Source organism: Pseudophryne corroboree, chromosome 5, assembly GCF_028390025.1.
Source record: "Pseudophryne corroboree isolate aPseCor3 chromosome 5, aPseCor3.hap2, whole genome shotgun sequence".
Lineage (NCBI taxonomy): Eukaryota > Metazoa > Chordata > Amphibia > Anura > Myobatrachidae > Pseudophryne > Pseudophryne corroboree.
In genome coordinates this window covers 447020637-447048592 of record NC_086448.1, presented here as the reverse complement: position 1 = coordinate 447048592, position 27956 = coordinate 447020637, and the positions used below count along the sequence as shown (strand labels likewise).

The following is a 27956-nucleotide window of genomic DNA, read 5'->3' as shown; positions in this document are numbered from 1 at the left end:
TTCCTGCTGCGATCAACTCAGAATTACCCCCTAAAATGTCTAGTTACAGCACACTGCTCTCCCCTTTCCAATTGGCCTGTTGTCACGGTGATGCTTCTGGTCCTGGATCTTCCCTGTGGTGGAGACAGTACTCAGGCCCGGCCCTACGCATTCGCCGACTACGTGGCTGTGTAGAGCGCCGGACCAATGAGGGGACTATTGAAGTCTGTGGCGGTGAGTCACTGTCATTCTCGCTGCGGCTGCTGTCTGCCGCCCATGCTGGACAGTAACAGCCAAGCTCCTCTGGCAGGTGCACAGAGGATACCTGGAACTGCTTGCTCCGCCTCCTGGGAGACTGCTCTGTCTCCACAGCCCTCCCCTGATGCCAAGGAACATGGGGAGGGTGACAGTGCAGCGTCTACTAACAAGGGGGAGCTGGAGCTATGACCTGCAGGTGGAAGGTATGTGCCTGTATATGGCAGAGGCAGCTTCCCCTGTACAATGTGTATGTGTGTCAGTGTGCTCCTGGTCCTTGTACAGTGTGTGTGTGTGTGTGTGTGTGTGTGTGTGTGTGTGTGTGTGTGTGTGTGTGTGTGTTTGTGTGTAAGTGTGTGTATGTGTGTCAGTGTGCCCCTGGTTGCTGTACAATGTGTGTGTCTGTGTCAGTATGCCCCTGTTGCTGTACAAAGTGTGTGTGTGTGTGTGTGTGTGTGTGTGTGTGTGCGTGTGTGTGTGTGTGTGTGAGAGTGTGCCCTTGGTTGCTGTACAATGTGTGTCAGTGTGCCCCCGGCTGTTGTACAATGTGTGTGTGTGTGTGTGTGTGTGTGTGTGTGTGTGCGTGTGTCAGTGTGCCCCTGGTTGCTGTACAGTGTGTGTATGTGTGTCAGTGTGCCCTTGGTTACTGTACAATGTGTGTGTGTGTGTGTGTGTGTGTGTGTGTGTGTGTGTGTGTGTGTGTGTGTGTGTGTCAGTGTGCCCCTGGTTGCTGTACAAAGTGAGTGTGTGTGTGTCTGTATGTATGTGTGTCAGTGTGCCCCTGATTGCTGTACAATGTGTGTCAGTGTGCCCCCGGCTGTTGTACAATGTGTGTGTGTGTGTGTGTGTGTGTGTGTGTGTGTGTGTGTGTGTGTGCGTGTGTCAGTGTGCCCCTGGTTGCTGTACAGTGTGTGTATGTGTGTCAGTGTGCCCTTGGTTACTGTACAATGTGTGTGTGTGTGTGTGTGTGTGTGTGTGTCAGTGTGCCCCTGGTTGCTGTACAAAGTGAGTGTGTGTGTGTCTGTATGTATGTGTGTCAGTGTGCCCCTGATTGCTGTACAATGTGTGTCAGTGTGCCCCCGGCTGTTGTACAATGTGTGTGTGTGTGTGTGTGTGTGTCTCAGTGTTCCCCTGGTTGCTGTACAGTGTGTGTATGTGTGTCAGTGTGCCCTTGGTTACTGTACTGTGTGTGTGTGTGTGTGTGTGTGTGTGTGTGTGTGTGTGTCAGTGTGCCCCTGGTTGCTGTACAAAGTGAGTGAGTGTGTGTGTCTGTATGTATGTGTGTCAGTGTATCCCTGATTGCTGTACAATGTTTGTGTGTATGTGTGTGTCCCTGGTTGCTGTAAAATCTGTATGAGTCAGTGTGCCCCCGGTTGCTGTACAATGTGTGTATGTGTGTCAGTGTACCCCTGGTTGCTGTACAATGTGTGTGTGTGTGTGTGTGTGTGTGTGTGTGTGTGTGTGTGTGTCAGTGTTCCCCTGGTTGCTGTACAATGTTTGTGTGTATGTGTGTGACAGTGTGCCCCTGGTTGCTGTACAGTGTGTGTGTGTGTGTGTGTGTGTGTGTGTGTGTGTGTGTGTCAGTATGCCCCTGGTTGCTGTGTGTGTCAGTGTGCCCCTTCCCCATAAGGCCACGGCCCTAGCTATTCCACTAAGGGGCGCCAAAATATATATTTGCATACCCATAAAATTGGGCTTAGGCCGGCCCTGGCGATACTACAGGATGGGGGCAGTGCAATGGATGAGGAGGAGGATGAGACTACCGGGGAGGCAGAGGCAGCACCACATGGGTGGAGGAGGCTGCCACCATGGAAAAAGAGGAGGTCGGGGCTACCAGGGAGGAGTAAGCAGCACCAAAGTCGAGCAGGAGGCAGAAGCTGTGGTGTGCATTATAGGAATAGGCTGCACAGTCCCTGCACTGCACGGAGGAGGTGGTGTAATGTGTGATCTATTAAGCGAAAAGGTCCCACATTACACCTCCTCTTCCATGCAGTGAAGGGGCCATACATCCTATTCCTATAATGTACATCCCCTGACCATCCACTGCTGTCGCTCCTCCAACCTAAGACTGGCACCTCTGGCTGTTGCTCCTCCAAACTAAGACTGTTGCCTGTCAAATGTTTGGAGGGGCGGGGGGGTTATGCCCCCCTTCCCCATCCCCCCTTGTTCCGGCACCTTTGACAGCTGATTCAATTTATTACTCTCTTTATCTTGCCCCTTACACATGGATTTTTTATCCAATCTAACATAATTACATGAGCAGAGAAGATTACCACTTCCCATAGAATGACACACAGTATAGTACATGATAACACACTACTAGCAGAACCACGCCAAAGAGACCATCAAAGTTTCAATAAAACCAATTTATGGAGTTATAAAAATCTGAAAATGTAGTTATTTGTCTCTGAAATCCTACAGTTTTCACAATTACAAAAAAACAACAACACATTTTTTTCCTTCCAACTCAATGCCATAATTAACTGTGCATATGTCTAAAACATGCCACATAAAGAAACTACTTTCAATTACTTCTTTATTGGTTTCCCTCCTGATTGTCTTGGCCTAAAGCCTCTTTGCAGCCTCATGACATATCTCACACCTTAAGCTAGGCATACACTGTACAATTATCTGGCAGTCCATGCTCAGTGCGGTTCTGAGAAACTTTTGGGAGCACCATCATTCTATGTGAAGCATTAAAGCGTTCAATACAGGCTCCTCAATAGGTTGAAAAGATCACATACAATTAATGTAACAAGATAGGCACTATTTTAAATGGCTATAGTAAGTACCATACAAAGAGTAAGGGCACTATTTCACATCTTACTTTATCTACTGCTATTAATATTTTTTCAAGCAGCACTACTGTATTAATGTTAGATTTTTCAAAATGGCATAAAAGGTCCAGTTACATCAATAAAATAATATGAATATAGCAGATAGAGGTACATGCAAAGGATCTTACCTGTGGATTAAAAAATCCTGTCATCCAGAACTGATTGGGACGCCCATCAAACAACCAGCTGCGGAACTGTTGATTTCTTTCCAGAAGCTCTGTAAACCAAAATCCCAACGTGGCAGAATCCCAGGAAATCTTATACCAGAGTTTCGGAATCCTGGCATCATACATGTTATCTAAAGCATCTCGCAAGTCTTCTGACATAATGATTGTTCCTGGGGAGGTGGAGAATAAAACACTTTATTGTTTTTCCATCTTACATAGGCAATGAAGTACCTGTATTTACTCTTTACAACTGGATTGAAATCACATGTAACCGTGTCATATCCTCACAGTTTCCCTGATCTATAATTAAGGCCAACTTTACATATTAGTTATCTGACAGTTTCACCAGGAATTATTCTTTTTATTTTTCTTAGGGTACACAATTAAATTTGATGTTGTCTTTTTTCAGGACAGATATAACCTTATTTTAACAGTGAATTTGAATACAGTTTTATGTTATGTGTTTTTATGGGTTAATGATGAGAAAAATAAATGTTCCATAATGTTTACATGCCTGCTATCCAGATCTGTACTGCATGCTATCATTGCTAGATATGTTGCTATTTCTACCTGTACCAGGGCAAGTTCTAGACGTTGTGGCGACCAGGTAGAGACCTTTTTATACATGTTAAGCCACATAGAGTCCCTTATACACATTACGCCAGATAGCTCCCCTTTTATACACATCATGCCACGTAGAGCTCCTTATACATATTTTACGGCAGGTAGAGCCCATTTTATACACATTACGCCAGGTAGAACCTCTTTTATACACGTTACGCCAACTATAGTCCCTTTTTCACACGTTATGCAAGGTAGAGCCTCTTTTTAAACAGTACGCCAGGTAGAGCTCTTTTTATACATTTTATGCCAGGTAGAGCCTCTTATACACATTACACCAGGTAGAGTCCCTTATACACATTACACCAGGTAAAGCCCGTTACACACATTACACACCAGGTAGAGCCCTTTTAAACAGAGAGTGAGAGAGAGTGAGTGTGTGTGTGTCCCGTCTGCCACACTGCCTGTGTCCCGCGGCAGTATGTCCTTAAAGTCTCAGCAGTTCCCAAATTCTCACTTCCGCCCGGCATGCAGCTGCGCAGAAGTGAGCACCAGGCAGCGGGCAGATGCAGTCAAATTAGATGTCGCTGGTGTGGTGACTGCAGCTTCCTTCTCAGGCCACAGAGCTCTGGGCAGCCGACCATCTAGCACGGCCCTAAAACCGCCACTGACCTATACTTGCCTACTCTCCTATCTTCAGGATCTCTCCCACTTCCCTAGCTGATAATAGCAGCACAATGACCCACTCCTTATGCCACAATTCTGGGGGAGGGCCATTATGGTGCAAACGCCGTTGTCATTTGTAAAATCCCACTTGGACTTACCAGCAATCATATTGGGGGCCCACCACGCAGGGATTTTGTCACAATGTGCATAAATTGAGGTATTGTTACATAGTGACTATAGAAAAGACATTTGCAATGGGACAAGTCCATAACGGCCTTTTAACATTACCAAAGATCACATATCATCCGTGGGTGTTGATCTGAGTCTTGCGAGCAGAAATACTTTGATAAAAATAAATAGGGGACTTATGACTAACATGGCTGACATCCAAGCCCAAATGTCCTAGCATGACTGAAAGAAGTTATAGCTAAGTATTGCTTAAATTAAGTAACAGATAGATAGACTTGCAGCCTTCTGAAATAAGTAACAGCCTTCCAGCACATAGGACATTCCAGTTCTCCCTTCCTATCAGCAATCCTACTGTGAGAAGGGTAATACATACATTGCAGCTAGCACACACAAGAAAACATTTTAATTCTAAGGAGCGCTAATAATCTTTCCTTTTTAACAGAATACCCCATTACCATGTACACCAATATATTTTACAAAGCAAACAAGAAGTGATAATGTTGTAAAATACAAATGCATAACAATAAAAAAAACTGGTACAGTGCTTTCACACTGTCTCTGTTTTTATAGATAAATTACTATTTAAATCAGCTATAAGCTAATAAGCTATACCAGCTGATGTGCCCGGTTTTAACCAGGCAAAGGTTTGCTGGGTGAAACATTTTACCCCTTTTCTCTTACGTCCTAGAGGATGCTGGGGACTCCGTAAGGACCATGGGGATAGACGGGCTCCGCAGGAGACATGGGCACTTTAAGAAAGACTTTAGATCTGGTGTGCACTGGCTCCTCCCTCTGTGCCCCTCCTACAGACCTCAGTTTGATACTGTGCCCAGTGGAGACTGGGTGCTTTTCAGAGAGCTCTCCTGAGCTTTCTGACAGAAAGTATATTTGTTAGGTATTTTATTTTCAGGGAGCCTGCTGGCAACAGACTCCCTGCATCGAGGGACTGAGGGGAGAGAAGCAGACCTACTTCTGTGAGTTTCAAGGCTCTGCTTCTTAGGCTACTGGACACCATTAGCTCCAGAGGGAGTCAGAACACAGGTCTCACCCTGGAGTTCGTCCCGGAGCCGCACCGCCGTCCTCCTCACAGAGCCGGAAGATAGAAGCCGGGTGAGTATGAGAAGAAAAGAAGACTTTAGAGGCGGCAGAAGACTTCATGATCTTCACTGAGGGTGCAGCTGTGCACCATTGCTCCCACACACCTCACACACGGCAGTCACTGTAAGGGTGCAGGGCGCAGGGGGGGGCCCTGGGCAGCAATATAAACCTCATTTCTGGCAAAAGAGATATATATATACAGCTAGGCACTGTATATATAAAGAGCCCCCGCCAGTTTTTATTATATTTAAGCGGGACAGAAGCCCGCCGCCGAGGGGGCGGGGCTTCTCCCTCAGCACTCACCAGCGCCATTTTCTCCACAGCACAGCTGAGAGGAAGCTCCCCGGACTCTCCCCTGCTTATCCACAGTGAAAGGGGGTTTCAGAGAAGAGGGGGGGGGGGCACATAATTGGCAGCAAATAATAGTATTACAGCTCTACTGGGTAAACACATTGTGTGTTTTTCCTGGGGTATTAGCGCTGGGTGTGTGCTGGCATACTCTCTCTCTGGTCTCCAAAGGGCCTTGTGGGGGAACTGTCTTCAGATAAGAGGATTCCCTAAGTGTGGTGTGTCGGTACGTGTGTGTCGACATGTCTGAGGTAAAAGGCTCTGCTAAGGAGGAGATGGAGCAAATGTGTGTGTGTGTGTGTGTGTGTGTGTGGTGTCTCCGTCGACAACGCAGACACCTGACTGGTTATGTGGAATTAAGTGCCGAGGTAAATTTATTGCACAAAAGATTAGAGAACAGACAGGAAACCTACCCATGTCTGTCCCTATGTCGCAGGGACTTTCAGAGTCTCAAAACGCCCACTATCCAAAATAATAGACACTGATACCGACACGGAGTCTGACTCCAGTGTCGACTACGAGGATGCAAAGTTACAGCCAAAACTGGCAGAAAAGTATTCAATATATGATTATTGTAATAAAAGATGTTTTGCATATCACTGATGACCCATCTGTCCCTGACACGAGGGTACACATGTTTAAGGGGAAGAAATCTGAGATAACATTTCCCCCCTCTCATGAACCAAAAGAATTGGATGAAAAAGAGCGGGAATCTCCAGACAAGAAACTGCAGTTTCCCAAAAGAATTCTCATGGCGTATCCTTTCCCTGCTAGGGCCAGGATACGATGGGAATCCTCCCCTAGGGTGGACAAGGCGTTGACACGTTTACCCAAAAGGTAGTGCTGACATACCAAGATACAGCTACCCTCAGGGATCCTGCAGATAGCATGCAGAAAAGTACTTTGAAGTCCATTTACACACATTCTGGTACACTACTCAGACCGGCGATTGTGTCGGCAGGGGTTTATAGCGCTGTAGCAGCGTGGACAGATACCTTATCAGCGGAGATTGAAACCCTAGATAAGGATACCATGTTTTTGACCCTAGGATATATAAAAGATGCTGTCTTATATATAAGACATGCTCAAAGAGACATTGGTCTACTGGGTTCTAGAGTCAACGCTATGTCGATTTCTGCTAGATGTGTCCTGTGGAACATGCAATGGACAGGTGATGCCGACTAAAAGAGGCATATGGAGGTTTTACCTTACAAGGGTGAGAAATTGTGTGGAGAAGGGCTCTCGGACCTGGTCTCCACAGCTATAGCTGGTAAATCTGATCTTTTGCCTTATATTCCCTTCACAGCCTAAGAAAGCACGACATTATCAAATGCAGTCCTTTCGGTCGCAGAAAAACAAGAAAGTACGAGGAGCGTCCTTTCTTACCAGAGGTAAGGGCGCAGGGCACAGCTAGTTCCCAGGAACAGAAGTCCTCCCCGGCCTCTACTAAATCCACCGCATGACGCTGGGGCTTCGCTAAGGGAGTCCCGCCCCAGTGGGAGCACGTCTTCGACTCTTCAGCCACATCTGAGTTCACTCACAGGTGGATCCCTGGGCAATAGAAATTGTTTCTCAGGGTTACAAGCTGGAATTCGAAGAGGTGCCTCCTCGCCGGTTTTCCTTATCGGCCCTACCGGCTTCTCCCCCAGAAAGGGAGATAATATTAAATACAATTCACACATTGTATCTCCAACGGGTGGTGCTCAAGGTTCCCCTCCTTCAACAAGGAAGGGGATATTACTCAGCCTTGGCTGTAGTCCCGAAACCGGACGGTTCGGTCAGACCTATTTTAAAATTAAAATCTCTGAACCTATACTTGAAAAGGTTAAAATTCAAGGTGGAATCGCTCACAGCGATCATCGCCAGCCTGGAAAGGGGGATTTTATGGTGTATCTAGACATAAAGGCTGCATACCTTCATGTTCCCATTTATCCACCCCATCAGGCGTACCTGAGAATTACGGTACAGTATTGTCATTACCAATTTCAGGGTAATTGGCGGAAATGATGGTGCTCCTACGCAAGCAAGGAGTCACAATTATTCCATACTTGTACGATCTCCTAATAAGGGCGAGATCAAAAGAGCAGTTGTTGAACAGCGTGTCACTTTCGCTGAAGGTGTCACAGCAACTCGGCTGGATTCTCAATATCCCGAAGTCACAGTTGGTTCCTATGACTCGTCTTCCCTTCTTGGGTATGATTCTGAATACGGACCAGAAATGGGTTTATTTTCCGATAGAGAAGGCCCAGGAACTAATGACTCTGGTAAAAAACCTATTAAAGCCAAAACAGGTGTCAGTGCATCACTGCACTCGGGTCCTGGGAAAGATGGTGGCATCTTACGGGGCCATTCCCTTTGGCAGGTTCCATGCGAGGACCTTCCAATGGGACCTACTGGACAAGTGGTCCGGATCACATCTACAGATGCATCAGTTAATCACCCTGTCCCCTAGGGCCAGGGTGTCTCTCCTATGGTGGCTGCAGAGTGCTCACCTTCTGCAGGGTCGCAGGTTCACCATCCAGGACTGGATTCTGGTAGCCACGGACGCGAGCCTCAGAGGTGGGGGAGCAGTCACACAGGGAAGAAACTTCCAAGGTCTTTGGGTCAAGTCAAAAAACTTGTATTCAAATCAACATCCTGGAGCTGAGGGCCATATAAAACGCCCTTCGGCAAGCGGAAACATTGCTTCGCGACCTACCGGTTCTGATCCAGTCAGACAACATCACCGCAGTGGCTCATGTAAAAACCGCCAAGGCGGCACAAAGAGCAGAGTGGAAATGGCAGAAGCCACCAGGATTTTCCGCTGGGCGGAAAATCATGTAAGCGCATTTTCAGCAGTTCATTCCGGGAGTGGACAACTGAGAAGCAGACTTCCTCAGCAAACACGACCTGCATCCAAGAGAGGACTTCTTTAGGAAGCCTTCGCACAGATTGCAAGTCAGTGGGAACTGTCACAGATAGACATGATGGCATCCCGCCTCAACAAGAAGCTATAGAGGTATTGCACCAGGTCAAGAGACCCTCAGACAGTAGCTGTAGATGCCCTAGTGACACCGTGGGTGTTCCAGTCGGTCTATGTATTTCCCCCTCTTCCTCTCATACCCAAGGTGTTGAGAATGGTAGGAGGGAGAGGTATGAGAACAATCCTCATTGTTCCAGATTGGCCACGAAGGACCTGGTATCCGGATCTGCAGGAAATGCTCACGGAAGATCCGTGGCCTCTTCCTCTAAGACAGGACCGGTTGCAACAGGGGCCATGTCTATTCCAAGACTTACCGCGGCTGCGTTGGATGGCATGGCGGTTGAACGCCGGATCCTAGCAGATAAGGGTATTCCGGATGAGGTCATTCCTACTCTAATAAAGGCTAGGAAGAACATGACATCTAAACAGTGGCGGAACTGTGGGAGGCAGTGGAGTCAGCTGCCGCCGGGCTCCTGACCTCAAGGGGGCACCTGTCCTCCATTGCCTCCCACTGCCCGACAATCCATCGCCGCTGCGCCGAATGTGGATGGAGGAGCTTTGACCAGTGTCGTGAGTGACACGGCTGCAGCAGCTGCCTCCTCGTATCCACAGAGACGTGCTGGCAGCTGGCAGCAGCTAGGTGGAGCTCCAGCACACAGCTGCTTCCAGCACTTCCAATAGAGCTGGCCGGCTGGAGCTCTGTCTTCCCCCGTCCTGCTGCTAGCCGCAGGTAGGCACTGGCACCACCTGCCTCATGCTGCTGCACTGTGTATGTGTGGTGTGTGTGGTGTATGTGTGTGTATGGGGGGTGATTACTGGGGGTATCTTTAATAAATATTGTCAGCACTGACTGTGTTTATGTGTGTTGATGTTTTCAAGGGAGGTGTGTGTGTCTGTTTTTTTAACGAAAGTTGTGTGTTTAAGTGAAAGAGATATGTGTGTGTGTGTGTGTGTGTGTGTGTGTGTGTGTGTGTATGTGTGTGTGTGTGTAATTTGTGTGTGTAATTAAATGACGTGTGGTGTGTGTAATTGTGTGTGTAGTTGAAAGAGGCATGTGTGTGTCTGTTTAAGTGAAAGAGGCATGTGGGTGTGTAATTGTGGGTGTGTAACTGTGTAATTGAAAGAGGTGTGTGTGTATGTAATTGAAATAGGCATGTGTGTAAGTGAAAGGCGCGTGTGTGTGTGTGTGTGTGTGTGTGTGTGTGTGTGTGTGTGTGTGTGTGTGTGTGTGTGTGTCCATACGCGCATGCAGGGGGGTTTTCCGAGTACCCAGAAACCCCCCCTGCCCACCGATATATCAGTGAAGCTGACCTATATTAGCTTTTTCTTTTTTAATTGAGGAGCTCCGGCAGCTGTGTCTGCTTGAATACAGCGCACATCTCCTCTCAGGCGGCAGACGGAGCAGTGTACAGCAGTGGAGAGGGAAAGCTCCAGGCGGCAATAGAGTCGCGGCTGTGCCCGGAAAGAAATGCGCTGCTGTGAGAACTGAGGCAGCGGGTTCCGCACCAGGTCAAGAGAGGACCCGGCGACAAGTGTAGTTTGGGCAAGACCCTGCCAGCTGAAGGTGCCGGGAGCGGGAACTGGAGTGGCAGTCAAACCTCCTCCACACCACAGAGGGAGAAGGCGAGAGACGAAGCCGCGTCCCAGCACCAGTCCAGAGCGCTGCTCAGACAGGACAGAGAAGACAGAACGCCAGTGGCTGACAGGTAGTAACCATCTTCTTCTCTCCTCATACCCAGCTATCATTCCGGCTGGCTCCCTGCTTCTCCTGTCACTAAGCTTTCAGCCCATATTAACAGTCAGCCTCTTCCTTTGCTGCCATCATCCTGCATTCGCTATATTCCCACTCTATGGGTGGCATGGACACCCATGAGTGGAAATAGTCCCTGTTAGTCAGCATTCCGACTGTCGGGACTGCAAGGGGGCGGAATTCAGTGTACACACACACATAGATATATATAGATATCTATCTATGTGTGTGTGTGTGTGTATGTATATATATATATATATATATATATATATATATATATATACACAGTATTCTGGAACCCCCCCCCCCCTCCTAAAAATCCTGATTGTGTGTGTGTGTGTGTGTGTGTGTTTGTGTGTAATTGAATGAGGCGTGGTGTGTGTGTGTGTGTGTGTGTGTGTGTGTGTGTGTGTGTGTGTGTGTGTGTATGTGTATCTTTCATCTCAGACCGCCGTGTCATGAGTCTTATTTTTATCAATCAAGTCCCATGAGTGCCACTTCTTCATATATGTGTGTGTATATAGACATATATATATATATATATATATACACACACAAGGATAGCCGGCACTCTCTCCTATATGTACAATGATGCCTAGGTGCCTCCCAAGCTGGTTAAGCAACCGAATACAATGTGGAAAGTGGTGGCACTCACAGGACTTGTTCCAATAATAAATGACACAGCGGTCAAGAATCAAGAGTCAACGTTTCGTTAATTTAATAACGTCATCAGGATACAGACAGAACAAAAAGACAAACAATTTATAGCCACTTACCCCACCTCGTGTGTCCCTGCCATCACCGTCGGCGCCGGGTCATGTGACAACACCTTCCGGCGCTGCGCACTTCCTGTGCGCCCGGCTGCGTCTGGCGGTTGCTAGGGAACAAACAAACAACAACAGTGACAGCATATGAAAACAGCGCGTCAGAGCTCGTACCTATTACTCTCCCCTTATCCAGAATAACCAAACATTATACGTATTGTACATTATACAAACAGGGGGAACAAAGTCCCCGAGAAACAGGACACACTATATCAACCAGGATATAGATCAGTGTCATAACTATAGTGACATGATGGATAGGGGCATAGCGGGAGAACTAAGCTGCATCTAGGTGGTGCAGAGCAATAGACACAATTCAAATGTGTTTTTGAAAGGCAAAAACACTCAGCCTTATAGGAAGCAATTCAGGGGAAGGTACTCGTTGAGACCTTTTGGAGTGATGGTGCTGAGACGGTGAATCCACCGAGCCTCTTTCTGCAACAAAGCCTTACCCCTATCAATACCATACTGCATGCGAGTAGCCAACATCCGGCCTCCACTAAGAAGGGACTTCCATTCTCTCAATTTCTGCGGATACATAGGATCTCGGATGATCCAGTCAATACCGTTAAGGAGATAGACATTATGATACGTCAATTTCTGATTAGAGGATATAACATGGGTGACTTATTAGAAGCCAAGAGGAAGGTTTTAGAGATACCACGATCCAATACTCTAATATCCACAAAGTCTAAGAAGAGAGCAAACAATATGGACATCATTCCCTTTGTCCAGCAATACAACAGTGCCAGCTCGACGATTTCAAAGGTGGCGAAGAATTTGTGGCCTGTCGTGACGTCGGATCCGGATCTAAAGATGCTGAATAAAACCAGACTGTTGCCTAGTTACACCAGAAATAGAAATCTTAAAGACTGGCTAGTAAAAAATTATGTCTCCACTGGACCAGTGGGCGGTCCGTACACTTTTTTGTCCAGAAAACCAAGGTGTTACCGCTGCACGGGCTGTACCACCTGTAGTTTTATGGAACATGGGGATTCGTTCGCCCACCCACACTCAGGGGAACGGATCGCCATACGCCATATTTTGACATGCAGTAGTACCCATGTTATATACATCATTCGTTGTCCGTGTGGTTTTCTCTATGTAGGGAAAACCACTAGACAATTCAAAGAGCGCATGGCGTTACATAGATCCGCCATACGTCAGGCATTAGAGGGTGGTAAGAGTGGTATGAATCAGCCTGTTGCGAGACACTTTAAGGCACTGAATCATGGCCTCGCCACTTTGAGGTACAAGATTATAGATACTGTCCCCAAAAATCTCCGTGGGGGCGATAGGGGTAAGGCTTTGTTGCAGAAAGAGGCTCGGTGGATTCACCGTCTCAGCACCATCACTCCAAAAGGTCTCAACGAGTACCTTCCCCTGAATTGCTTCCTATAAGGCTGAGTGTTTTTGCCTTTCAAAAACACATTTGAATTGTGTCTATTGCTCTGCACCACCTAGATGCAGCTTAGTTCTCCCGCTATGCCCCTATCCATCATGTCACTATAGTTATGACACTGATCTATATCCTGGTTGATATAGTGTGTCCTGTTTCTCGGGGACTTTGTTCCCCCTGTTTGTATAATGTACAATACGTATAATGTTTGGTTATTCTGGATAAGGGGAGAGTAATAGGTACGAGCTCTGATGCGCTGTTTTCATATGCTGTCACTGTTGTTGTTTGTTTGTTCCCTAGCAACCGCCAGACGCAGCCGGGCGCACAGGAAGTGCGCAGCGCCGGAAGGTGTTGTCACATGACCCGGCGCCGACGGTGATGGCAGGGACACACGAGGTGGCTATAAATTGTTTGTCTTTTTGTTCTGTCTGTATCCTGATGACGTTATTAAATTAACGAAACGTTGACTCTTGATTCTTGACCGCTGTGTCATTTATTATTGGAACAAGTCCTGTGAGTGCCACCACTTTCCACATTATATATATATATATATTCCTATATGTATAGGGGGGGCACCAACATTTTATCATGCCTCCGGGCGACTGGGGCGAACTTACGCCACTGCATCTAAACATTATCACCGTATATGGCGAAAATATGTTTCTTGGTGTGAGGCCAGGAATGCTCCTACGGAAGAATTCCATCTGGGCCGTTTCCTTCACTTCCTGCAAACTGGAGTGATTTCGGCCTAAAATTAGCATCTATTAAGGTTCAGATTTCGGCCTTATCCATTTTCTTTCAAAAGGAATTGGCCTCTCTCCCTGAAGTACAAACTTTTGTGAAGGGAGTACTGCATATTCAGCCTCCTTTTGTACCTCCGGTGACGCCTTGTGACCTTAACGTGGTGTTAAGTTTCATTAAGTCAAACTGGTTTGAACCACTTAAAACGGTGGAGTTGAAAAATCTCACTTGGAAGGTGGTCATGTTATTAGCCTTGGCTTCGGCTAGGCGAATGTCGGAATTAGCGGCTTTATCACATAAAAGCCCCTATCTGGTTTTCCATATGGATAGAGCGGAATTGCGACCCGTCCACAATTCCTGCCAAAGTGGTTTCATCCTTTCATATGAACTATTGTGGTGCCTGTGGCTGCGCGTGACTTGGAGGATCCCGAGTCCCTTGATGTGGTCAGGGCTTTGAAAATTTACGTGGCCAGATCGGCTACAGTCAGAAAAACAGAAGCACTGTTTGTCCTGTATGCATCCAACAAGATTGGTGCCCCTGCTTCAAAGCAAACTATTGCTCGCTGGATCTGTAACACGATTCAGCAGGCGCATTCTTCGGCGGGATTGCCGTTACCTAAATCGGTCAAGGCCCATTCCACTAGTAAGGTGGGCTCTTCTTGGGCGGCTGCCAGAGGGGTCTCGGCGCTACAGCTGTGCCGAGCTACTACTTGGTCGGGTTCAAACTCCTTTGCAAAGTTCTATAAGTTTGATACCCTGGCTGAGGAGGACCTCCTGTTTGCTCAATCGGTGCTGCAGAGTCATCCGCACTCTCCCGTCCGTTTGGGAGCTTTGGTATAATCCCCATGGTCCTTACGGAGTCCCCAGCATCCTTTAGGACGTAAAAGAAAATAAGATTTTAAACCTACCGATAAATCTTTTTCTCGTGGTCCGTAGAGGATGCTGGGCGTCCGTCCCAAGTGCGGACTACTTCTGCAAGACTTGTATATAGTTATTGCTTAAATAAGGGTTATGTTATAGTCTCATCGGTCTTGGACTGATGCTATGTCGTTTTCATACTGTTAACTGGATAGTATATAACAAGTTATACGGTGTGATTGGTGTGGCTGGTATGAATCTTGCCCTTGGATTAACAAAAATCCTTTCCTCGTACTGTCCGTCTCCTCTGGGCACAGTTTCTCTAACTGAGGTCTGGAGGAGGGGCATAGAGGGAGGAGCCAGTGCACACCAGATCTAAAGTCTTTCTTAAAGTGTCAATGTCTCCTGCGGAGCCCGTCTATCCCCATGGTCCTTACGGAGTCCCCAGCATCCTCTACGGACTACGAGAAAAAGGTTTAAAATCTTATTTTCACCTCCTTATTAGTGGAATTTTGACAAGTCATAACTGTCACAGCTTCCAAACCACCCAGCAGGTGCACAGGGAGAGTTCACCAACGGTCACATTTTCCAGAGCACAATGGTGATGCAATGTAAATGTCAGGCAGACATTTTGCTACATAACTACAAAACGGAGCATCCATTTATAATGGCAATATTTTTCTGCAAATGTACAGACCAAGACCTTTAATTTGGTATAATATGTGACCTGCTCAGACAATGGCCTCACAGAAATAGGACACTCATAAAGGTCATCCATCCTTCTGCTATTAATATATAGATATATTCAGGAGCAACAACTAAAGAAATAAATATATAACCATATTTGACCACATACTACATTTGTGCCACTGGATTACAAAATAATTATTTCCATAAAAATATCCTATACTAAGTGGCAGACATGAGCAGCAGTCTACAGAAGCAGATAACTCAAAAAGGATTTCTTAATGCCAGAGTATATATTAGTGGCATCTGTGCTGCTGGTAGATAGAATGAACAATATTCTGCTAATGATTCCTATTGCCGCCCCATTAGCCATTGCATTCCCCTGCTTGGTTCTCCAGAAGTCTCCCTGACACCTCTATAGCTGCCCCCTCTCTGGGCACAGCTGCATGAATTACTTGGAAAGTAAATGGCAGGTTGTCAGCTCAGCATACTGAACGTATATCGTGGCTTATACATTCAATGGAATTTCTAATGTTCAGATCACCCACAAGTTGCAACATATTTAGTGTGACCATGGGTGGAGGCTTTTCATTGCCTGTGAATGTGCAGTGGGAGGGGGAGGGTGTTTGAGTAATGTAACATGATGATGAACATGATGAAGGGGCCAATGGAGGAGAAAAAATTAGCATTTCATCATCTAAAAGGTTCTTAATGAGAAAAAAAAATCCACGGGGAGGGGCATAATAACTAATTTGTGGTAAACAGAAGACAGAAGAAAAACGAGTTTTATGGTAATAACTTACCCTTGTTAAAACTCTTTCTGCGAGGTACACTGGGCTCCACAAGTCTGGACAATGGGGTGTACAGTAGGATCTTGATCCGAGGCACCAACAGGCTCAAAGCTTTGTCCTTCTTCCCAAGATGCATAGCGCCGCCTCCTATATCACCCCACCTCCCAGCACAGGAGCTCAGTTTAGTTAACCAGCCCAATGTAGTAGCAGGAAAAGAGACGACAACGGTTAGTAGCCACATACACCACACTCTCACGACAAGAGAAGTGTCAGCGGCTAATGCCATATCAATCCAAAGAAGCTAAGTGCGTCAGGGTGGGCGCCTTGTGGAGCCCAGTGTACCTCGCAGAAAGAGTTTTAACAAGGGTAAGTTCTTACCATAAAACTCGTTTTCTGCTGCGGGGTACACTGGGCTCCACAAGTCTGGACAATGGGGATGTCCTAAAGCAGTTCCTTATGGGAGGGGATGCACTGTAGCGGGCACAAGAACCCAGCGTCCAAAGGAAGCGTCCTGGGAAGCGGCAGTATCGAAGGCATAGAACCTTATGAACGTGTTCCCGGAGGACCATGTAGCCACCTTGCACAATTGATCAAGGGTCGCACCACGTTGGGCTGCCCAAGAAGGTCCAACAGACCGAGTAGAATGGGCCGTAATGTGAACAGGAGCTGACAGACCAGCCTTCACATAAGCATGCGCAATCACCATTCTGATCCACCTGGCCAGGGTCTGCTTGTGAGCAGGCCAGCCACGTTTGTGAAATCCAAACAAAACAAAGAGAGAATCAAACTTTCGAATAGAAGCAGTTCTCTTCATATAGATACGGAGAGCCCGTACCACATCCAAAGACCGCTCTTTGGGAGACAAATCAGGAGAGACAAAAGCTGGAACCACAATCTCCTGATTAAGGTGGAACAAAGAAACCACCTTAGGCAAATATCCGGGACGAGTCCTAAGAACCGCCCGGTCACGGTGAAAAATCAGATATGGGGAATTACAAGACAAGGCACCCAAATCCGACACTCTTGTAGCAGAGGCAATAACCAACAGAAACACCACCTTAAGGGAAAGCCACTTAAGGTCAGCTGAACCAAGAGGTTCAAATGGAGACTCTTGTAACGCCTCCAAAACCACCGACAAGTCCCAAGGAGCCACAGGCGGGACATAGGGAGGTTGGATACGCAACACACCCTGAGTGAAAGTATGAACATCAGGTAAAGTCGCAATTTTTCTCTGAAACCACACCGACAAGGCAGAAATATGAACCTTGAGGGAGGCCAGACGCAGGCCTAAATCTAGGCCCTGCTGTAGAAAAGCCAAAAGTTTGGCTGTACTAAACTTGGAAGCGTCATAATGGTTAGATGCGCACCAAACAAAGTAGGAATGCCAGACCCGATGGTAAATCCGAGCAGAGGCCGGTTTCCGGGCCCGCAACATAGTTTTAATGACCTCTTCAGAAAAACCCTTAGCTCTTAAGACGGAAGCTTCAAGAGCCACGCCCTCAAAGACAGCCGGGCTAGGTCCTGGTAGACACAGGGACCCTGAATGAGGAGGTCTGGGCGTTGTGGAAGTAGAAGTGGACGCTCTGACGATAGGCCTTGCAGGTCTGAGAACCAGTGCCGTCTGGGCCACGCCGGAGCTATGAGAAGCAGATTTCCTTTTTCTTGCTTGAACTTCCGAATTACCCTAGGCAGGAGTGACATCGGAGGGAACACGTACGGCAGCCGAAACCTCCATGGCACTGCCAGCGCATCCACGAATGCTGCTTGAGGATCCCTTGTCCTTGCTCCGAAGACCGGAACCTTGTGATTGTGTCGAGACGCCATCAGATCCACATCTGGAAGACCCCACCTTTCCACGAGGAGTTGAAACACTTCTGGATGGAGGCCCCACTCGCCGGCATGCACGTCCTGACGACTGAGAAAGTCCGCTTCCCAATTCAGGACTCCCGGAATGAATATTGCCGATGCTGCCGGTAGATGGCGTTCTGCCCAACGTAGAATCCGTGAGGCTTCCTTAATTGCCAAACGGCTTTGAGTGCCGCCTTGATGATTTATGTAAGCCACTGTGGTGGCGTTGTCCGACTGTACTTGAACAGGACGGTTCTGAATCAAATGCTGGGCTAGGTTCAACGCATTGAATACCGCCTGCAATTCCAGAATGTTGATCGAGAGGAGAGATTCCTCCTTTTAAGTGCCTGCTTACTGCAGCACCAACTGACAAACTGAGCTCCTGTGCTGGGAGGTGGGGTGATATAGGAGGCGGCGCTATGCATCTTGGGAAGAAGGTCAAAGCTTTGAGCCTGTTGGTGCCTCGGATCAAGATCCTACTCTACACCCCATTGTCCAGACTTGTGGAGCCCAGTGTACTCCGCAGCAGAAAAGTCTATTATGGGGGCGTTTTTCATGGTGACTGTCTAAACATTTTCAATCAGACACACGGAAATTAAGTCAAAATGGTTTCTTGTTGGTCATAACCTGGAGTTCAATCAAAACTATGCTAAAATAATATCACTCTCTCAGTCACAAATACACACATTAATGGCAGTTTTTCATTAGGAACAGTATTGACTGAACATCACTGCTCTTCAGCATAATATTGAGGTTGCTGTGCACTTTAGTATACTGCTAATGAATGCTTGTGCAGTGCATCCATTACATCCATTTTAATATTTTGACACCTTAGTCATTATTGTGGCCATACATGACATGCCTTGCATGATGTATGGTAAAGCTACATTACTGTACTTCTAAGGATCAGTGGCTCTAACTGCACTGTTTTGTGTTAACATTTTGGTAAGGCAGCTAAATTGAATAGCACAAATTGTAAAACACTGTGTATTAAATATCGACTATTTATATGCAAAATATTTTACCAATCATAATAGTAATTATTAGAAAGCACTAATTAGCAATACAAATTGTTTACTCACTGATACCTGAGAACTGGCTAGAGAACTATAGGGCAGATTCAGAGGTAGGTTACAAATGTCACTGCCACTGCATCTTTGTCTGTCAAAAGATGCAGCATGTCACAACCATCAGTCTCAGCATTGACAGCTCAGTAACACCGCATCTAAGCTGTCGGGGCCAATGGATCTGTGTCAGAATACGCAGGCGCTGGCTTTGGCACACTCACAAAATTAGATGGCAAGCCTTTATTTTGTACAATGCTCCACGCACAAACATCTGCGGCACATCATTCATGCTGCGGCTTACAGCACACTGTGACTGACGTTGCAGCTGTATTGAGACACATGCGCACTGCATCTCCAAAGCATGGGAAGTCCTCAAAACTTTGCCCATCTGCATAAAACCAGAACAGCGCCCACCTCTGAAGCAGCCCTAAAAACTGAAGTATAGCATCTATAGCAGGCATTCCCAACTGCGGTCCTCAAGGCACACAAACAGTGCAGATTTTAGTGATATCCAGGCTTCCGCACAGATGGTTAAATCAAAATAACTGAGGTACTAATTAAGTCACCTGTGTTCAAGCCTGGATATCACTAAAACCAGGACTGTTATGGTGGGTACACACTAATAGATATAGATATATCTATGGACGGATCGAGCAGTGTGTTCAGCATACACACTGCCCGATCCGTCGGGGACTGACGTCATGAACTGGGCGGGCGTGTACACACGCCCGCCCAGTTCAGCTGTCAATCACCGCCGGCCGCCGCAGCATGTGTACGGGCGGTCTCACAGCGACGCGCCAATATATCGGTAGATATATTGGCCGTCGGCTATGCTGCGCGGCCGACGCGATACGTCTGTGAACGACGGAGTTCACAGACGTATCGGCCGTACACACTGGCCGACGGTCCCGCGATATATCGGCCGCTCAAGAGAACGGCTGATATATCGACCAGTGTGTACGGGCCTTTAGTGTGCCTTGAGGTCCGAGGTTGGGAAACACTGATCTATAGTGACTATTAACCCAATTATAGAATGCATATAGCATTAGTAAATTTGTTGCCCTACTATGTTGTTAAGCAGGAATCTGACAATAAAAGTGCATCTTTGTAGAACCTAATGGAGCCAAAAGATACAAGTAAACGTGACTGAAATACACTAATGCAAATTTATTTTAAAACCCTCTTTGCAGCATGACCTTCATAATCCTCCACAGAATTATACTGTTCTTCATAAAGGTGCATCTGTTAGCTGCAGTCACATTTGGAGCAACTGAGAATTCAGTCACTGCAGTTATCTGTCAATGCCTCCAACCTGAGTCAGTGCTATGGAATGGAACAGCTCAATGCAATTTCAAATGACTAAAGAAAGAGAAGGACAAGAACGCTTGGACAGTCTCTCGCTCACAGGCAAAATGAAAAGTGAGTGATAGCTGTACTTGGGAGCTGCACTACAACCCACGTGGTCACTAACTGCACGGTTCCTACTATGGACATTCTGTGGTGAGTAAGGACCTAGCCACGTATGGGCCTTTGCATCTGGTTTTACGTTTTAAAGTACAGAAAATAACTCTTACTAAAAAAAAAAAAACCCCTTTGCAGAACTGTGACCCCAACAATACAGTTTGAAATGAAAAAAAAAGTTACAAAAAACACATACTCAAGAAATACTGAAATAAAATATACTTGTTATCCCTATAAATATATATATAAAAAAAATAATCACAGAATAAATGTATAGTAATGGAATATTTCTAGTGTACCTAATTGTAAGAAACAGAAAATCCCACAATAAGTGTTTCTTATGTTCCCATTTTTTCGGCTTGGTGGGTATATAATTTGTGCTATATGCCGTCTGCGCACATATCACTCGTTGTTCTCATGGGTAAAAGGGAACATTTTTATCTAAATTGCAAAACAGAGATGATTATTGGCTTTCGGGTAAAGGGTGGCAGTATTTCTAAAACTGTGCTGCTGTGGTGAAGGTATATCGTGACTGGACAAATGGCACCATTGCCAATAACCGACGTGGAAACTGCGGAGCACCACGTGATATTGATGTGAGAGGCGAACGTTGGCTATGAAGGTGAGGGAGGGCAGGCCGACACACTACAGTGGAGCAGCTCACTGTCAAACTGTACCTGGGGGCTACCAAACGTGTGTCTAAAATGACAGTTCAGCCCGTATAGATGCTGTCCAGGCTGCACACAGAGGTTATTAGCTGGTGGTCATAATAATGTGACTCAACTGTGTATAAACCTAGATATGGGACATTTATGGATTATACACACTTTAAACTTTAGTGAATGTTTTGCGTGTTACAATATTTTCTCAAGATGTTTAGCTGTAAGCAACGGCTTTTATGTATAGATTATTTTATGGGCTTTTATGAAAAAAAATCTATTTGATAAAATATAGCAGGAACAGTCTGGAGCGCATAAACATAATGCCCAATGTGTGCTATCAGAAAATGCATGGTTTAGGCTAGAGGGGGTGTAATTGGCTAGTGTGGTATTGGAAATGTCAGCTACCTTACGAGGGAAAGGTCAACTACATCTAGCAGCAACAGTATAACTAGGTTTTCTTTGCCTCACAGATATTCCTGCTATGCAGATGGTCGGGTATGAATCGTTTTGTAAATAAGTAGACTTTGCTGCGGGTTGCTGTAAAGTTTGTACAATCCAAAGAGAAAGCTGCCATCTGCCTCCAAGCAGGCCAGTTCGCTGGTATGTTGGCAGCTTTTAAATTACTTAGAAAATCAACAGATTACCATATGGCTCCAGCTGTCCTGTAGTCACAATTTCCCTACCAGCTTCATCTAATCCTTCTAAGCTTTCAGCGTAGGAGGAGAGGAATGAACTGATCCTCTCCAGGAGAGCTTTTTAGTTTCTGCATTGGTCAGTGTCAAGTCCAGCAGCCATCAGTCAGTGTTCAGTTCTCTGATTCAGACCTCTAAAAATGTTCTGCTGATACGTGAAACCTGGATTTTCTTAAAGCTCCAATAAACTTCAGGTCTTTAAAAGAAGCAGCATTTGCATTCATATGCACTAAGACTGAAATGATAAACACTTACTTTTAAATTCTAAAGGGCATATTCAATTGTCTGTGGTCATTTTTTTTATTATTGCAACAAATTTCTGTTATTTCTATAGGACTTAACGTGACTTTTTTTTCTCTCAGCCCCAGAGCAGGTGCAAGGCAGGGAAAAATCATTATTTAAGGTAAAAATGTTGGGACTTGGGGGGTAATTCCAAGTTGATCGCAGCAGGATTTTTGATAGCAATTGGGCAAAACCATGTGCACTGCAGGGGAGGCAGATATTACATGTGCAGAGAGAGTTAGATTTGGGTGGGGTGTGTTCAGTCTGCAATCTAATTTGCAGTGTAAAAATAAAGCAGCCAGTATTTACCCTGCACAGAAATAAAATAACCCACCCAAATCTAACTCTTTCTGCACATGTTATATCTGCCTCCCCTGCAGTGCACATGGTTTTGCCCAATTGCTATCAAAAATCCTGCTGCGATCAACTTGGAATTACCCCCTTGGTTCAGAACCGCTGGAATCCCTGGGATTATTTAATAACAATAAGCACAAATCATGCACATGTACACTATAAGGTAGGTGCATCCAATTTTACAGTGTATTGCACAGTGCAGAGAAGAAATAAGACTATAGGAAGTAAAAAGAATGTAGGGGGAGTGAGGTGGCACTGGCAACCTACCAAGAGATAGGAGCAGAAAGAGAGAGGGGAAGAGGAAGTGGGGCATTGACTCAGCTGGATGTTTCTATGCATCTGCAGCTGAGTCAATGTCCATGTCAGGAGCGGTTCTTGGTGCGGGTAAGCAGTGCCTGCGCCCGGGGTGCTGCGGCCTGGGGGCGCGGCCGCAGTCACCCCGCAGGCCCCGCTGCCTACCCGCACCCCGACTGCAGCAGACGCCGTGGGCTGTGTGGGCGTCCGCTGAAGCCGGCTCCAGTGACAGACACTAGAGGTCATTACTGACCTCTAGTGTCTGTGCAGCGCTGCTATGGGAGAGGCGTCATGACGTCTCTCCCATAGAGAGGAGTCGCGGGAGGCCAGACGGAGCAGCAGCAGCAGCAGCGGTCGGGAAGCAGGAGCGGGGCAGTGGTAAGTATTGTTATTTTTTATTTTTGTGTGTGTTTGTAAGCGGCTACAAAGGGGCACAGAGACAAGGGGCACAGCAACAGGGGGCAAATCTACTGGGGGCATAGCTACAGGGGGAACAACTACTGGGGGCAAATCCACTGGGGGCATAGCTACAGGGGGCAAATCTACTGGGGGCACAGCTACAAGGGGCAAATCTACTGGGGGTAAATCAACCAGGGGGATCAACTACTTGGGGCAAATCTGGGGGCACAGCTACTGGGGCCACGGCCCTCCCCTATTAAGCCACGCCCCTATTTTTTTTACTGTTTTGCCGCTGGGGGGGGGGGCGCGCCAGTGGAAACTTTCGCACTGGGCGCCACAAGGTGTAGAACCGGCCCTGGCCCATGTATAGAATTAGTGAGGGAAGGTTGTTAGAGAATATCAACTGAATGCTAGGGGGACATGAAAATGTGAGGTCCATGACTCCCATGTCTTGGTGAAGCTTTTGGAAGAGTCCCGTAGAATGCTGCACATGTATTCCATGGACTATATATGCCACACTTTAGCTATGTCCACCCCCATGGTTGGGACCTCTGTTTGTTTTCCAAGCAGCTGATAGTTCACATGTGGCTGCTCAGACCAAACAATTTATACTGATGACTAATGGTGTCTAGGACACACACCGGCAAAAGAAAAGATTTAAGCGTGAAAGGTATATATGAGCCTATTATGGAACTAGCGTGAGTACTAACCCACCATAAAGGAAACAAGCTTCGGGCAGCTCCACCATGCATGCAGGAACATCCCAACATCTGATCTGCATCTCCAACACACATATTACATTTCAGGGTGCATTTTGTTCAGCTTAAGGAAACATTGTGGGCAATACAAATCAGCGCAAAGTTGAGTAATGTCGGGAATGATTGCCCAGAGCTATTCAATTGTCTGCATCGCGTCTGGCACTTAAGCGGGAGTTGCAGATCACCACACCTAAAGACAAGGGTTTAATCGCTGTAAACGGCATTCTTCATCTTAAGCTCTTGACGCAATGCTGTTAGCACGCACGGTAAGCCAACAAATAGCATTGCAGCACTAGTTTAGACAGATTTATGCTCGCAACTCATGAGGGAGTGAAAATAAATACTCTAGTTGTGGGTTTCCAGCGTGGCTAATTGAATAGCGTGCATAGATAGCGTTATTTGCCATGTCCCAATCTTAATTGTCTAAAGCAGAGGTTCTCAAACTCGGTCCTCGTGGGCCCACACAGTGCATGTTTTGCAGGTAACCCAGCAGGTGCACAGGTGTATTAATTACTCACTTACACATTTTAAAAGGTCCACAGGTGGATCTAATTATTTCACTTGCGATTCTGTGAGGAGACCTGCAAAACATGCACTGTGTGGGCCCACGAGGACCAAGTTTGAGAACCTCTGGTCTAAAGTTTACCCTGGTCAGTTTTCTATCATTTTTAAACAGTTGTAAAAAAAATAGAACAATCAGCCATCTAAAAGCAATTAAAAGCTCCAGTTACTTTTCTATAGGACAGTAATATTAATAATGTTAACCAAAATTAATTTGGCTTTTTTTTTAGGGTACAGGCTGAATTTTTTAAATTTCGTGTGGGTATTAGAAAAACGATTGTGCCCAATCTTTTTCAATTGGATAGCACAAGTATATGGAGGCAAACAGTCACAGTAATCAGAAATTGGGCCTGATGGATGTATTAATTTCTGCGGCTACAATCTCATGCCCAGTTGAATGAAACCCTAAGTAGCATTTTCACTCTCAACCTCAAAATTGATTAGACCTTTATGCATCTGATTCCAATACTAATCTACAGGTACAATGGAGAATTTCAATCAGTCTTTATTCAAAATCAAACCATGCAAGAACGGTTTGAGTCCTGATCGTGGCGGCTTTACCCAGACATTTTTCACCATTCATTGTGGATTTGCTAGAATTTATAGATTTTCTGATACAATAATCAGCTTCCTATCAGTCCAGAACGTGATACATCTACTATTATTATATTCATTCAGGCCATAGGCATCATTTAGGCCACTGACAACACTGAAAGTAGGGAAGCCCCCTGTTGGCGCAGCCTGGTAGCGACCACAGGAGGCCCGCCACCATCTTTTTGATCGAGCGGCTGTGTGTGACGTCATGCAGCCGCCCCGATTACACCCACGCTGCCATGCCTTTGTTCACGCTGCCATGTCTTTGTTTCCTAGCTGCTACCCCCGCAATGCTCCACCTTGGAAACAGAGCGTTGCCATCCCGCGAATGCCTCTGCCTGATTGACAAGGCATCCGCATTTACTGTGGGTGCATGCGCAGGACGGGCCCTGCGCACGTGCCCGCACGACCTTAGTAATTTTTGCAGTTGGATCGCGTTTTGCGATCCTACCTGAATGAGGGACTTTGCTGTTAATCCCTTTAGGGAAGCGCATGAATTTTTGCTGTATTGCTCCTCCTTGGAGGGAAAATAATTTGAGTGCAAGTTGCCTCCGGGTGTGAGCTCAAATTAGGGAAAATTAGGCCTAAAACAGGCATTATATTATCGTGGAACTATTGGTTTTGTTTTGCCACTTTCGCCACTTAAATTCAATATGCGAGGGAACTTGCACTTAATTGAATCTCTCCCTAAGAACATCATATAGTCTAAATCATTGGTTCCCAAACTGTGTACCTGTCACGCTCGGCGTAAGTTGGGGTTCTGACAACCAAGTTTTGGCTGAAGGGACAGCTACCTGTGAGGAGAGTAAACGAGGTAGCTGAATGTAATTCCTACTCATGGGGTGGAAGCCAAACTAAGTGTTAACGTTGGCCGGAGGGCGTAAAGAAAAGGAGGACTTCGTAGGAAGATAACTGTAGTTTTAATGAATAATAAGGCTGTACACGAATATTGGAGAAATAGAAGACACTTGGAAGAATTAGAGTCTATGGTTAAATGACTTGAAGAGTGTAGCCGAAGAACTCCGGTAAAGAAGAACTGAAGAATGTGTTTTATAATTAAAAGACGAGTCTGAAGTACTTGGACTTTGAAGAAATGAAGACTGTGGTTTGTGATTGAAAGACGAGGCTGAAGAACTTGGACTTTGAAGAAATGAAGACGTCTGCGGGAACCGCCGTTAGCACCTGGAGCTCCTCTACGACATGGGACCCCGTGAGTGCTTCCACGAGTGGCAACGGACTTAGACAGCAGGACTGCAGCAGTGCTTAGGCAATTGATAGATGAGAGCAACCAGGACCAAGGAACCAGAAGTAACCTGGGAGCACAGAGCTGGAGAACCTTTCACAAGGAGGTAACTTGAAGCACTGGCACTCTCCCTCTGAGCCAGCCCCCTTTTGTAAGGGGAGGACACGCAGGATTGGCTGGACACAGATTGGGAACTTCATTGGTAATACTCTGGTCTCCAACATGGCTGCCCCCAGCACAGGAGACATACTTAGCTTTTAGCACACAGCTTTAGCCAGCTTCTGTCTCTGATACACTATACTGTGTCACCATTAGAGGACCTTACCGCAGCGATCCCCGCCACAGCGCCCGGCTCTCCAGACCTTCGGCCCCCGGCCCTTGGCAGCCGCACATCCGTCCAGGAGGAGCCGCCGCCAGCAGCTCCCTGCCGCCGCAGCCGCGCCAATCAGCGGGACGGTAACCCGCGGGAGCACCCGCCGGAGGTAAGGCTCCGAAGCCTGACAGTACCTAGGCACCCTGTGAGGATCGGTGTCTCGGGTTGGTGGCCCAGGAACAAATCAAATTATTTATGCTCAAACTGATAGGCAAAACCAGTGAACGACATATCGTCCAGTGTGCACCAAGCTCAAGAATGACAGCTACAAACAATTTACTTCATTTAATATATTTTTTTCTACTTTATCAATAAAAAACATTTATCCTAGGTATGCCATGAAAAAAATGCTGATACTTTACGGTGCCGTGAATCAAGAAAGTTTGGGAACCACTGGTCTAAATAATAAAATTGTATCTACAATCTTTTTTCCTTGTTCCATTATCCACTACTTGTATTAATATTAGAGCCTGCTTTCTGACCTTGTCCATACAGTAGCTCTGAATCACGATCTAGAAATTGTGGAGTGTACTTGCATATGACTCGATATAAATGTTGTACTGTATATGCACTTTGCATTCTCCTTTTAATTTAAACTCCCTTATCTTCAATAAGATCATTCTTAATTATAGAATACCTTGATAAATATTAAATACAGAAAGATTTTCTGTAAACTGCTTGAATTAATGTATTTAAAATGTGACAGTAGGGAAATGCTGCTTATCACTGTAATTAGCAAAATTTTAAATGTACAGTATTAGTAAATAATCTCAGATTGAACATAGCAACAATTGTATGTAGAAAGTATAGGAATCCTTGAAGAGGCATGCGACAGAATATTGACACTCTGACCTCTCCTGCTACCCCAGAGCACTCTTTCTTGTCAATAGAGAATCCAATGAAGTGACAAGGCCCCATCAGACGCATGCTTTGGAACTAGTTGCTTAGAATAAAGAAGCAGTGTGCACTGACATCCATAAAACCTTTGACTTTTGTGCCTGCCAAGTGTCTACAAATCAACTCTACTGAGGAAGAAGATCTTACAGGGGATCAGTATGTACAGTATTTAATTTTAACACAGCTTTGAAATTTTAAATACTACTTTATATTTAGAAATGATTTACTGTAAAAAGAAGAGTTTTTATTCTGCTTTAAGCCCCCAACCACCAGAAAAACACAATCAGCTTATTTAGATGAACAATTAGATCCACAATCTTGTCATCTAGTGAACTGAATGTAAGGAGGCGCACAGAGTA

The 27956-nt window shown here is 46.1% G+C and overlaps 1 protein-coding gene across 1 annotated transcript in view; it reads right to left on the bottom strand.

The window, feature by feature from the left end:
• LOC134929613 (dynein axonemal heavy chain 5-like) overlaps positions 1 to 27956 on the bottom strand; it is an 837675-nt gene that overhangs the window by 35880 nt on the left and 773839 nt on the right. The window contains exon 75 of the mRNA XM_063925200.1: positions 3200 to 3408. Coding sequence (XP_063781270.1) covers positions 3200 to 3408 — 209 coding nt within the window. The remainder of the gene's footprint in view (positions 1 to 3199; positions 3409 to 27956) is intronic.